The 14,492-nt window shown below is 44.8% G+C and overlaps 2 protein-coding genes across 3 annotated transcripts in view; one reads left to right on the forward strand and one right to left on the reverse strand.

Moving 5' to 3' along the window:
• Positions 1 to 7,922: 7,922 nt before the first annotated feature.
• PURG (purine rich element binding protein G) lies at positions 7,923 to 11,876 on the reverse strand. Its single transcript, XM_074949911.1, has 2 exons — positions 11,637 to 11,876; positions 7,923 to 9,694 (listed from the first exon to the last, which is right to left on the reverse strand). Exon 2 carries the CDS (start codon positions 9,679 to 9,681, stop codon positions 8,674 to 8,676), a length of 1,008 nt encoding a protein of 335 aa, XP_074806012.1. The 5' UTR covers positions 9,682 to 9,694; positions 11,637 to 11,876; the 3' UTR covers positions 7,923 to 8,673.
• A 73-nt stretch (positions 11,877 to 11,949) lies between these two features.
• Positions 11,950 to 14,492, forward strand: part of WRN (WRN RecQ like helicase) — a 113,139-nt gene continuing 110,596 nt past the window's right edge. For both annotated transcript variants that reach the window (XM_074950380.1, XM_074950382.1), the window contains exon 1: positions 11,950 to 12,028. The gene's annotated coding sequence lies outside the window, so the exon portion shown is untranslated. The remainder of the gene's footprint in view (positions 12,029 to 14,492) is intronic.

Genomic DNA, 14,492 nt, shown 5'->3' on the forward strand with positions numbered 1-14,492 from the left:
AGTACCAACTAGCACGTGCAACCTTAATTCTGGCATTTCTTAACTTTTGAGTACTTGATTTTGCACTCTTAACATTCTTGTAACGTAGATCTTTTTAAAAATGGAATTGCCTAATTTTTTTTTTTAAATAACCAACAAATTCCATCTTTTGGAACCTTAATGACCCCCCCAGCTTGGGTCAGTAGCAGGGCTGGGACTTTTAAATCCATCACACAGACCTTCACCACTTGGGCTAATGGAGTAACTGGCAGCAGTAGTAGGCTGTTATCCTCTATGTGGACTACAGCATTAGAGGGGAATGAGACACACATTTTGCAATGGGTTATATAACTGTTTAATGATAGAAGAATGCTAAGCCTCAGGAATGCTAGGTTCAAATTCCAAGTTTGAGAGAAAGTGTGGTCTAGTGGTCACTGATCCTTCTTCTCCTATCCCTCCCATTCCCCAGCAGGCCGCTTCTGTTCCTGTCCCCCTCTGCTCCTCTCCAACAGAATGTATTAAGAATGTAACTTGAGAAGTATTTGTGTGGGTTTAAGGTTGACCCCAAATACTGAGTCCATATATTGCTTGATATTTTAATCAATCAGTTATAGAGATCCTGTTGTCCCACCATTCTGAGTGTAAATACATTTTTTGCATTAATTAAATGTTTTCATATTAAAGCAAAGCTTGCTATTTGCAATATGTACGAACATATCTAATTTAATTAAAAAAAATCTACCTGCTAGACTTTTTAGCATACTATTGAATATTGACATATTGTTAACATCCTGCCCTCCCAATCTCACACACACTCTTTCCCTGCCCCCCTCTGGTGTATTTGTGTATTTTATAAATGTTATGGGGGCGGGGGTAGAGGGGTGGAAAGCTTCAAAGTCAGAAGTCTTAGAGTAACTGATATACACTTCTCTTCCTCTCTTGGACGAATCTATCCATTTAAAAATTATCTTGTTTGTGATCCATATGGCGCACAGGTTGACATTCACATACTTATGCCATGAAACATCCCTCTACCCACTGGGTGAATTTCACCCAGTGATTAAGAAGCCAATTTAATTGGCAGTACTTAAATTAACAACCCAAATACATGAGCTGCATGATTTTCTGAGTTTAATATTAAATACAGGCAATGTAGGAGAGGTCTGATACATTTTTAGAACCGATGTATTTGCAAAAGCTTAAAGGGGCATCTTTCTAGGGTGATTTCACAACTCCCAGTTTCCATCAGAAAGAAGCCTGTCAAACAGGAAAAAGGAATAAGAATGTGTATCATACAACAGACAAGAAAGGGCTGAAAAGGTAAGAAATAAACTTACTGTAAAAAAGTCTTGATTCTAACAAATTAAAAAACATGCCAGGCTTTGGCCATATGCTTAAAATTATTAAATAGTGCTTGGTACAACTATTTAATTGTATTAACCACTGAAATGCTGTGTTTACATCAAAGTGTTCTCAATGCTTCAAACTGATGCTTTGATATTCTTAGAAAACCAGCTGTTATTGATGCTGAGGCTTTTTTTAGCATTTTTTAAAACACTGATTTAATTTAGAACCTCTTATGAACTCAGCCAGGCACATCCTCTTACATAAAGAAACTATGATACCCTAAACATGATGCATAGCACAAGATAAGAAAATGCTTTCAATGTTACTTGACTCCATGGCTAAATGTTTGCCTCAGCTGGGCACTGATGACCTTTGTTATGCCCATTAACTAGACGGTATTTGAACCTCAAATTGTTGATTCTGGGTAAAATCCTGGCCCCACTGATATCAGTGGCAAAAACTCCCATTGACTTCATTAGGGCCAGGATGTCTCCATCGTTATTCGTTCAGCTGGCTATTTCATTCTATTCCAGAAGCTGCACCATTTCATTAAGTAGAACTCTATCAGAAACATAACCTTTCAGCTACATTATGTTTAATTTAACAGTTTTTGTAGTTTACCAAAAATTTTACTTGTTAAGTGTTCGAGTTACGCCAACAGATGGAACTTCAGGATAACAAACAATGGAACTCCAGCAGGGTTGTCAACCCTCCAGGATTGTCCTGGGGTCTCATTATGTCATGTGATCAAACCTCCAGGAATACGTCCAACCAAACTTGGCAACCCATAAACTCCAGTGATAAAAGTTTGCTAGGTCTTGATATTTTGAAAATACTACTTTCCTGTATATGTATAAATACAGGTGGTACACAGATCTCAGGTGTGATAAGATTTTCATGAAAAGCACTTTGTTATAGTGAGAGTTATTAATCCCACAATATTTAATAGGCTGTCACCAACATTTAGAGCTTCCACAGATTTGTATTTTTTTTTTTTTTTTTTTTAAAACAGCTGGGCTAAAGCCTGTTTTTAATATTTCAAAATACCTGATTCCAGGAATGCCTTGTCTCCTAACATGGATGCTTTTATTCTGTGACTCCACAAATTCTGCCATCATTATGCAAGATTTTATATTATAAACAAAGTCAGAAACTAGGATTTAATAGTGCTAATAGACTACTAACATAATAATGAACTGCAAGCATTTGCCATGTAAAGAGAAATCAATAACCTTTACAAAAATAGTAGTCAGATGTAGGTTTTGGTTCTATAAACAAACAAACATAATCTAATGAATAAATCTTATGCTACTGTCCGATAATCATACTTGCTTACTTTTCATTTTTTGTAGCAGTACAATAAAATTTTAATGACTCCAGATGAAAGCAAAAGGACAATGGGTCAACACAAGAGACTACCTTGGATAGTATCAATAATGTAAAATAGCTATATCCATTACTGAATTGAGAATATACAGTACAACTATAACTGCAGATTAAGGTCTCCAAATTCAAATATAACTTTTTGACACTGGAGTACCCAACTGCACATAAGGACGGTATTCAGAAATTGGCCCAATCCTGTTCCCACTGAAGTCACTAGAAAAATTCCCATCTGCCTCAATGGGATCAGGATATGGGACAAAACTTAAAAGCAAAAGAACTACCATCAAAAATAATTATGTTATGGACCCTATTCTGCAATCTTTAGTCATGTGACTACTTGCATTGGGATTACGTCAGCTTCAGCAAAAGTTGCAGGACTAGAACTTCATTTGTATTTAAAATTGTGAATATGCCTATCCATGTATTTGACATGTACACTATTACAAATACATGCACACATATACTTGATCCATAAGTACTTTGCTGTAATTCATTCTAGGATTTCTGTTGACAGCATGTACGTATAAGAAAATACCTCAAGTTGTTTGTGGCTGGCATTTTAAATGCAGTGTACTTTTTCATTCATATAACTAAAGAAAATGTTCCAAATCTGAATTATTAAAAATCATATAGGAAAGACAAAGTGATTTTTAAAAGCCATGACACAGAAGGATTAAGATATTTTCACCTTAGAGGAAATAGCATAGAAAATAAAATGCAAGATGTCTAGTTTTTTTAGGACTTATTTTGTAGATTCCGCATATATTGTATTTACAGGAAACATATATATGTACCGTTGCAATGGGACTATAGCCTGCTTACTAACTCGTTTTCCACCCTGTACAGTAAAACCAACCAACAAAATAAATGCATTTCCACTGCACAAAATTACTACAATTTTGGTTAAAAGGGTTGTCGGTCAAGCAAGCAACAGTTCTCTTAATTCTCCTCCCCATAGAGTTTAAGTCATTTTAATAGGTCACTGAAGAAAAAGGATGCAGCCATTTGACTAAAATACATTTAGCAGAAAAAGTATATTAAAATTGTTTTTGGTAATTTTGTTTGAGCTTTATACAAACAAACCAGTTCTAAACTCTTCTAGCAGTGTATTTGGGATTTTACATTTATCCTACCTAAAGATTTGGAGCATTTGGGGATTTAAAGACAGATTTGAAACACTATGGCAGCTAACAGTAAACCTGCATACAAAGCTGCCAGTAAAGCCTAAGACTACTTATTTCACATGAGACACCTTGAAATAAGTTTTTTTTTTTTCTCCTATTTTTCCTTCAGCTCTACTGAGAGTCATATACCATCCCCTTCTCCACTAAACTCTAAATAAATAATACATCAAAACATTTAAATGCAGAAATCTTAAAAGGGATGCAATAAATAATATATGTAACAGCTCTCAGTGAAATAACACATTTAACCAAACTGTGTTCCAGGCAGAAACTGATTCTTAAGTTTTTTTAAACTGTGCACTTCAGATAAATATATTATTTCACTTTGAGCTACTGTGGATTTACAATATACACATATTGGATTTATACATATTAAATACACATATGAAGCACTTATGATAAAGAGTAGATTGCTAATACATTGAAGCAAAGTTTCTTTCTGGATAAAGTACACACATATCACTGATATTTGTATTAAACATGTATTTGCATTTGAGATGCAGTTTACAGAATTTTCAAGTTTTGTTGCATTAAAATAGTTTCCCCACTCTCTTAGATGCAGGAGTAAATGTTGCTGCTTCTGAAAGTCCCTAATGAAGATTTTTTTTTTTTGGTCAAACTTCATGAAATTCAGAGAACATAACAGTCTATTTGGTCACAGTTGGTGAGATGTCCCACACAGTGGCATGGTGGTGAACCTTACCATTCTAGTGCAGGTAACTTTCCAACTCTCTCATAGCACTATTACAACCAACAACATACTATAAAATTTGTACTTTAACAAGAAAGAAAGTTTATATGCTATGGCTGGAGTCAATACAAACTGGCTAGTTTCAATACCACAGAAGCCCACCCAATCCCCCTCACTACTCCAAATCAACATTTCTGGGATTATGAGGGCTTCTGTGACAGCAAAGCGTTACAGAAAGCTAAGTGAGATGGAGTTACTGAACCCAGCTCTATAAAGATTATGAATACAAACCATATCTATACATTCATTACAAAATGTTTGGAGGCTGATTTTTCAGAGATGCTGAGCACCCACAACTCCAAATAAAATTAATGGGATTTGTGGGTGCTACCTCAGGGGTGGGGGAGAGGAAAATCAGACTTGTGGTTTTTAAAGGATTTTTAATAGCTCCTGCCTTCTCTACCATACCAATGGAACTGGATCAAGTGATTACAACAGAGCTCTGACAGACGTGCATGCAGGAGACCACCCCTTACAGATTTAGGCTATTACTGAAGCACATCCTACAAAGCTAATAGCAGAAATGTGCTTCTATTATTTACAAAATATAAAGTGCATTATTATTTAATTATAGAACTGACAGACTTTCTGCCTGCACCACACAGCTTTAAAACAGAGGTGAGGGTTTTAATGTAAAATTCTCTCATGAGAACCTATTAATTCAAGAGATTCAGACTGATGCTTTTCACCCTGTCCTCTTAGAATTGTTTTTGGCCATGCTCTTTAGTGCAAACAAGCTTGTGTTTTTCTCAAGTTTAAGGGTCAGGCAGTTTTAGGACTTAAAGAATGACAATCTATTTAGAATGCACTGGGAATTCAATATTCCTTTGTGTTCTAATGGGCCTTTCTGCACATAAGCAGCATAATACTGCTGCTCTCAAAAGCTGGGAACACACTGCCAAAAATAATGAGGAACCCGTTTCCAAATGTAACCATTTTAAGTTTGCATTGCTACATTTTGTGTTTGTTAGTGTTATGCTTGGATCATAATATTTGCAAACATCAGTGCTTTACATTTCTATGGAAAACCAGTAGTCAGTGCTTTAACTGTAGATGGCTGGCTCAAGTGTAGTCCCGGATACTCAGGTGCGTATCACCATGTGAGAGTAAATGCATTAGCTGATTTTACAAAACACAAGGCAACACATACCTGTGTATCAGAGCTGAGAATTGAGCTTGTTCAACGGCCAGCAGATACTGACTTCCTGGGGTAATAGTTACAATACATCAATGCATTTCTGAAGGCCAATTAATAAATACTGGAAACCTAATTAAGAAGCAGTGATGCAAACTGATACCGGTCTACATCTTCACTGGAGCACTGTCAATAGTTAAGACGTAGTCTGGCTCTAATTCTCCAAAATGGCAACTTGATAGCAATAACAATGCCACTTTGCACCTGTTTGTTTTTTAAAACCTGTGAAGGAAATGTATTTTTTAAATTACTAATTACTCGCACAATTAAAATATTTTTTTCCATTAAGAGCGAAGGAACACATGGAATGCAAGATTATCTGCATTGCACATATTACATAGGAATAATTCCAACAAATGATCTTTTAATATCGAGTGGTGCAAACATTATTTTAGACTGGAAGATGCTGAGTGTAGAGGGAAAAATCCATGTGAAGATGGGGCGCAAGGAGAGAAGTGTGCATAAAAAGTTCCTACATTCATAACTCCAGATTGCTGGAAGCTTTGACAAGTTCATCATTACTTTAGGCACTGTGATGGACAGCAGCAATTAGTAAGATGGTAACTTAGGCATTGATGATTCACTCATGAATATTCTGCTATCAAGCCAACAATAGTATAAATTGTTATTTTACTATGATTTGTTACTTCTTAAAAACTTTTTTTTCTTTTTTAGTACTTCACTATCCAACAGGAACGTTTAGCCCTAGGACTAAGGTTATAACCTTCAATTGCTTGGTCATGGCCCAAACGGCCCATTAGCATTCAAGTGACCAAATAAGAAAATTTTGCTTTGGATTAGAAAATATTTGAAACAGCAATCAATACATTAGTGATTAGTTTATGGTATTTTTTTTGACACTAGGCCAACTGGTTGTTAACTCTAAGGGAATCACCTAAAACAGTGAAATTAACTTCTTTACATCTGTTCTTTTCCGTCACAGGCGTAACATGTTCCTAATAGTTCTTTGGTGACTTTGGTGCAAGCTTTTTTGTAGTTTCATCATTTTTATCACCCAAACTAAAGGCCAGATTATTCACTTAATCCCCACATACAGTCCTTCTTGATATTACTAATGGGGTATCAGATCAGAGACATGATAAAGTGTTTGAATTTAGTGTGGCCTTTAAGCGTGCAGACAGATTAAAATTAAGACTGGGGACAATTTTGGTTGCAGATAAGTGTGTTTAAACAGATTAAAATTTACTGTTTGGATTAAAAGATAGCTGGCCCTCATGCACACTCATCTACTTGATTAAAAACATGATTTGGGTGGTGATAAATTTCTGTATGTATACAGTAGCACTTAAAAAAACAACACATAAAAAAGGTAGGCAAAATGGAGTCTCTAAGCAAGGGATTTATAGCCCAATCCAACTCTCATTGATTTCATGAGAGATGAACTGGCCCCTAAATGCTGACAAATTTCTTCATAAAAATAAATCGGTTTTTGCTTTGAGATCCAAAAGCATTTAGAATATTCTACGTCCCCTTTCTAACTCAACCCTCCTGAACAGATAATGCTACACATTTCCCCTCCAGGCAGAATATTTGGATTTCAAGGCAGGAATCTGGGGGAAGTTGTAGCTCTATAGTCTTCAAGGGGACTTCACGCAGGCCTAACAGTCTGCCCACATGAATCAAATTGCAGGATCATGGCCCCAGTTTTAACATGGTGGGGAAGGAGTGATGGAGGTGGGGGCATAGATGTTATCTTGGAATACTAAAATTTATAAAAATAATAATTTATACTGGAAATGCTGACACAGCTTTAGCCATAGTATTGTAAATGCACTACCAATAAGTATGAAATTAGAGAAGCATTTTTATACCAATTAAGTGGTGCACCAAAATCTCCCAAAGGTTTTTCCTCAAAGTAGAAGGACAAAACCAGAAGTTATCCTCATACTTTTAACATCACACCAAGTATGTTACTCATACAATTGGAAGAAAACCCTGGAAACCCACTTGCAACAATCATTCAGCCACCAAAATGCCCACTCCCCAGCTCCTTGCTAGAGCCCCCCAAACCACCAACAATATAAAAATAGTTTTTGAAATTTTGAGAACACATTAAAAAATCCTCAACGTTACATGATGTAATGTGTAGATGAAGAATGGATTATTTTCATTAATTTGGGATAACCCATCACAATTCAAACACAGCTTTGCTTTTCTGTGGCACTCGAATTATTTGGTTACCACAGAATTATTAAGCTAAGAAATTAATATTTCACTCTTTGACAATCCTTTATAAAGGCTTGACCTGCTATCGAGATTTTACCCATAAAGAACATTGCTTAAAATTCAGTAACTAGCGAACACTGATTTAAAATTTCTACCTTTCCTCATACAAGTAGATAAAATGCATACAAAGTCAATTTTTGTGGTAAATGACCTGTAGTTACGCTTTTCAGATTTTAACTCAGCATGGACAATATTCAATTCTGGAAAACCTGTCATAAGCAGAAACCAATACTTTTCATCATAAGGTACGTCTGGCTTTTTTGTATCATGTTTGAGTGCAACACAAGCCTAACCTAGACTATTTAAAGGTCAGAATGTCAGATTTTTGTGCTGATACGCATACTTTCCTAGTCTTCAACACTTGGAACAGCTGATTCCTTTAGATTTGGGAGGCTAATATTTCCCTAAGAATATGTCATTTAACATAACCAGACTTCAGATGTATTATATACTTGAGTTATCACTAACAACAGGAAAAAGACTTACATAAAATGAGGGGCAACTTCTTCAAACTACAAAATATTCCAATTACCTCTAGCCAATTTAGGTTTTTCTGTTTTGCCTGATGACCAGTTCAATGCACTCTATTCCAGACCCTCTTGCTCTTCACCACTGTCACCTGTGACATCCATTCTTTTCTCTTTATGGCTGTTGTAAATTCTCCTCATTTCTTCTTCGTACTTGATAAAGTTTTCCCCAAACCTTGTCCACGCTTTGTACGGGACAGTGATGGTGTTACGGTAAGGTGGTCTCACCTCACTTACCTTCAAAAAAATGCCATACCTGTTAGATCCCACATCAAAGTAGAACCGCTTATTGTCCACCCTGAAGGAAGTCCCTTCTGGGAGTTCGAGGGGCTCATCACCCCCACCTCTTCGTTCTTCTATATCTCCCTCCCCATATTCTTCAATTAGCTGGACCAAAGCATCCCTGAATTCAATCATTCCTTGGGCTGGAAGGACAATAGTCTGTTCCTGTCCCAAATTGTGGCCAAAATAACCTATCATACCCGGTCCTCTAATCATGGTTTGTCTAATCCTTAAGAAACGCCCACGTTGATTCTCCTTCAGGTCTAGATAATACTTCCTGTTGTCTCTTTCTATATACTCAGTTTTCAGGACACTGTGAGGATGCTCTTCTGATTCAACAGATGCTGGAGGTGAAGGCAGATGATGCTGTTGCCGCCTTCTCAAATCTTGCTCTTTGCCATTACTGTGTTCATGTCTATGACTATGGCTGCCTTTGAGGCCCAAATGGGCATAGTGCTCTATGAAATCTCCCAGATAATCCTTCAGCTCAGCAGCCACAGACAAGGAGAGAGTCAGTTTGCTTTTCCTGATATTTTCCTGCCTGCCTCTTCCTATCCAGACCTCGGCTATCTTCAGGAAGCGGCCTCGGGAACTTTGCTTCACATCCAGATAAAATCGCTTTTTCTGGATGTCCACCCTTTTGGAGGCTAGCTCCTGGATCTCCATGCAGCCCCCTTGAGAAGAGGCAGGATACTGATACTGTTGTTGAGACTGGGAGTAAATGCTTCTGTGCAGGCCAGAGCCCCCCACACTCCTTCCTCCTCCTCCTCTCCCTCTCTCCATCTTTACCAGTCAGCTGGAAATAACAAATATATAGCAGACACAGACCATAACATTTGTGTCCGAGACCTGCGATTCTTCTTAACATATCTCTACTCAGTGTTACTTTCCCCACAAAGAAGCTTGCACCCTGGTCTTCTACCATGACGCTCAGCAACATGGGAAGAGATCCCAGTCTCCGGGACGGCTTCTATCCTTCCACTTTATGTGCCATCCTCAAACTTCTCCAATAACCATCCCATCACAGCCCCCATCACTCCTACCCTCCCCCACAATCCCCCATCCCTGATAATCATCCCCATAGCCCCATTTCTGTCATGCTCCCCCCAATAACTGTCCCCCATAGTGCCACTGATCTCCTCTATTACAGCCCCCAGAACTGGGGGATTCCCCAGGAGACTTGGTGGCACCGGCATAGCCCCACTCTACTGCCACACAGTCCTCTGTAATCCCCCACAGCCTGCCACTCTACTGCCCTCTAGTTTGTCCCTGAATGCAGCCCCCGGTAAACCCCCATTTCTCCCAGTGATGACCCCAACCACCCAAAAGCCATGGTATGGAAGACCAGCCCCTCCAGTACCCTCCCTCCCTCAGCTGCAGCCCCCCAGTGACTCCCTACTTCCCATGACTACTCCTCCCCCCAAGCTGCAGCCCCCTCACTAAACCCCCACATCCATGCCCCCTCCCCCACGCTGCAGCCCCCACTGAACCCCCATTTCCATGCCCCATTCCCCATGCTGCACCCCCCACTTCCGTGCCCCCTCCCCCATGCTGCAGCCCCCACTGAACCCCACTTCCATGCCCCCTCCCCCCACGCTGCTGTCCCCCGCCGCCCCCCCACTTCCGTGCCCCCTCCCCCTACGCTGCTGCCCCCCGCTGCCCCCCTACTTCCGTGCCCCCTCCCCCACGCTGCAGCCCCCACCGAACCCCCACTTCCGTGCCCACTCCCCCACGCTGCAGCCCCCCCACTGAACCCCCACTTCCGTGCCCCCTCCCCCACGCTGCAGCCCCCCACTGAACCCCCACTTCCGTGCCCCCTCCCCCACGCTGCAGCCCCCCATTGAACCCCCACTTCCGTGCCCCCTCTCCCACGCTGCTGTCCCCCACTTCCGTGCCCCCTCCCCCACGCTGCACCCCCCCACTGAACCCCCACTTCCGTGCCCCCTCCCCCACGCTGCACCCCCCACTGAACCCCCACTTCCGTGCCCCCTCCCCCACACTGCACCCCCCACTGAACCCCCACTTCCGTGCCCCCTCCCTCACGCTGCTGCCCCCCCCTGAACCCCCACTTCCGTGCCCCCTCCCTCACGCTGCTGCCCCCCCCTGAACCCCCACTTCCGTGCCCCCTCCCCCACGCTGCTGCCCCCCACTGAACCCCCACTTCCGTGCCCCCTCCCCCACGCTGCTGCCCCCACTGAACCCCCACTTCCGTGCCCCCTCCCCCACGCTGCTGCCCCCCATTGAACCCCCACTTCCGTGCCCCCTCCCCCACGCTGCTGTCCCCCACTTCCGTGCCCCCTCCCCCACGCTGCTGCCCCCCACTGAACCCCCACTTCCGTGCCCCCTCCCCCACGCTGCACCCCCCACTGAACCCCCACTTCCGTGCCCCCTCCCTCACGCTGCTGCCCCCCCTGAACCCCCACTTCCGTGCCCCCTCCCCCACGCTGCTGCCCCCCCTGAACCCCCACTTCCGTGCCCCCTCCCCCACGCTGCTGCCCCCACTGAACCCCCACTTCCGTGCCCCCTCCCCCACGCTGCTGCCCCCCATTGAACCCCCACTTCCGTGCCCCCTCCCCCACGCTGCTGTCCCCAACTTCCGTGCCCCCTCCCCCACGCTGCTGCCCCCCACTGAACCCCCACTTCCGTGCCCCCTCCCTCACGCTGCACCCCCCCACTGAACCCCCACTTCCGTGCCCCCTCCCCACGGCCCCCGTCGCTAGGCGAAGGGAGACACTTACTCCATTGCTGCAATTGCCCTTCACCAACCGCCGCCGCCCGCCGCTCCCGGCCGCCGCGCACAGTCCCGCCGGGAACCGGGAAGGAGCATCCCCCGCCGGCCCCGCGGCCCACTCCGCTCCGCCGAGAAACACAGCGGCAGAACGGGGCCCGCGCCACAGGCTCGGGGGATGGAGCTGGCGCCGCTCTCCCAGGTACCGACCCGGCCCTGAAACTCCAACCCCCAGCATGCACCGCGACAGGGCCTCACGGAGCATGCGCCTCCCCTCGGGTAACTTTCCAGCCTCGGCGGAGGGAGGTGACGTGCTGCGGGGCGACGGGCGGCGGGCTGATGACGTCGCCCGCGCGCGGCGGGTCTGAGCGAGTCGGGGGAGCGTAGCAAGCGGTGGAGCAGGTCAGGGGACCCCCATTGCGGAGAGTGCCGGGCGCCGGCCTCCCCTCTCCCTGCGGGCGGGCGGTCCCCGGGGTCCTAGCGCGCCCCCCTCCCGGCCGCGGTCCGAGCCCGCCCGGGGCCTCGCGGCTGCTGCGGCTGGGTTCGCCCGAGCTGCCGCCAGGCCTCCCCGGCCGGCCGGGGGCTCCCGTGCCAGCCGCGCCTTCCGCCGGCGCCGGGTCCGCCCCTCGTGAGGAGAGGAGGAGGCCACTGCCGAGGCCGCGCCGCCACTGCAGCTGGGAGCCCCGGGGCAGGAGCTGCGGCAGCCCAGCCGCTGGGAGCCCAGGCTTCTCGGGCTAGCTCTGCGCGGCGGCCGGGGGCGAGTCTCCCCGCCGGGGGCGAGTCTCCCCGCCGGGGGCGAGTCTCCCCGCCGGGCAGCCAGACTCTGGCCAGGCGGCCGCGAGCGAGCGAGCAATAAATCGCCGTGTGGCCGTTCCGGCTCAGGCTCTGGAGCCAGGGTGTGTGTGTGTGGGGGGGGGGGGGGGAGGGGGGCAGGTGTGTGTGTGTGTGTGTGTGTGGGGGGGGTCGATCTAAGTGACGCAACTTCAGCTGCGTGAATAACGTCCTTAGAGCGACTCACCGCGGTGTCTTCACCACAGCGAGTCGACGGCTGCCGCTCCCCCGTCGACTCCGCCTGCGCCTCTCGCGGAGCTGGAGTACAGGAGTCGGTGGGAGAGCGCTCCGGAGGGGAGGGGGAGGTCGATTTATCATGTCTAGACTAGAGACGCTAAATGGATCCCCGCCCGCCGATCTGGCGGTAGCGTAGACATACCCTGACAGTGGTGTCTTCGCTGCGGTAAGTCGACGGCTGACGCTCTCCCGTCGACTCTGCCTGTGCCTCTCGCCCTGGTGGAGTACCGGAGTTGACAGGAGAGCGTTTGGCGGTTGACCCCTGCTGGATCGATCGCTGCCTGTTGGTCATGCGGGTAATGTGGACAAGCCCTTAGGCAAGAATACTCCAAGGACTTGTGGCCACAGGAGTCCTGGTTGGGCAGTCCTTTTCTAGTTTTGCCTAGTGAACCTCAGGAGCTTTGTTGGGACTAGGCCGTGTGTCCCTAGCTGAGAGGAGGGAGCAGGGATGCTGAGCTGTAAGAGGGAGAGCGTGGTCATGTACCACTAGGAGGCATACATGTGTGTGCAGGAGACATGTGCACACACAAATAAAGCTAAATGAAGCAAAATAAATGTTTCTATAGGAGAATTCTAGCTTCCAAACTCAACATCTGCAGCACATGTTGGTTGGAGCTACTTCTATCAATTGAGGGTCTCAATATACACTACATGACTGGGGAGGGGACTGTTGCATACTCTCTGATTTCTATAGAGGGATGTGCGCTTGCTTTGCACTAGCGACTATTTTGGGTGGGGCTGTATCTAGAATATGTCACTCGTTCTCCACCCTTGATGTGAATAACAAGCAAATTATGGCAAGTGGATTAAAAAAAATCAAGCTTTCTGCCCATCAGTGTATGTTCAGAGATGTTATGGTGTTTGGGTCTGGAGGTAAGGGACAGAATCAGCCTTTCTGTTCAGACTGGAGGTAGAGGTATGAGAGGGGAGAACATTGTGTGTGAAAGGGGATTCTGAAGTGTAGCCATGTTGGTCCCAGGATATTAGAGAGACAAGATGTGTGAGATTAGGTAATATCTCTTACTGGACTAACTTGTTTCTGTAAAGGGGACTCTGGTAATACAGAAAAAAATCACTTAGCTATGCTATTTCCAGACTGACCATTTTGATAAGTTTTGGTCCATTTGTATAGTAGGTACAGTGAAGGGAGAAAAATAAGTTTTTTAGGTGACTTCTGAGAACATTAATTCAAAGTGAAACACAGTTAATACAATTCCTGGCTGAAGTTCATTACAGTATATATGTCAACACAGCCGCTAAGATAATAGCGGTGAATGCTATATAAATAGATAGAAATTAAATGCCACAAGCATTAGTAGTCTACAAATGCTTGTCTACAGTCAGTCTTTGCACAAATTTAACTGAAGTGTGTGTGTGTGTGGGGGGGGCCGGGGGGACCTTCTTAAATCGGTGCTGTCCCCTGAGTGTAGTGTTTCAGAAACATGTTATACTGATATAAACTCTGTGGAGGGTCTTCTGATGGATTCTTTCTTCCCATTTGTGTTGGGGAACCCTTTTTGTGCTGTGTTACGCTCATGTCCATAACCCTTATGCACGTGCATGAAGGTTCCAAATCCTTTTTCTTTACTGGGCTTTCCGCACCCCATAAAATGTGGGGTACCCTGCTTTTCATAAGATATCCTCTTAATTCCCATTATTTTCATTAGTATTTATGGCAACAAGTCCCCATGGCAACATGCGGTTGCTGCAGTATTTTCCCTGATGTCCCAATCAGGTAGGTGCCTTGCCGTTTAGATGGGTACATTGTGGCATATTTTCCTGAACATCACCCATTGAC

This window comes from Natator depressus, chromosome 4 (genome assembly GCF_965152275.1).
Source record: "Natator depressus isolate rNatDep1 chromosome 4, rNatDep2.hap1, whole genome shotgun sequence".
NCBI classification, from domain to species: domain Eukaryota; kingdom Metazoa; phylum Chordata; order Testudines; family Cheloniidae; genus Natator; species Natator depressus.

What these genes read in the sequence shown, in the direction of transcription:
- PURG (XM_074949911.1), bottom strand. Translation starts at nt 9,681, where the DNA reads ATGGAGAGAGGGAGAGGAGGAGGAGGAAGGAGTGTGGGGGGCTCTGGC.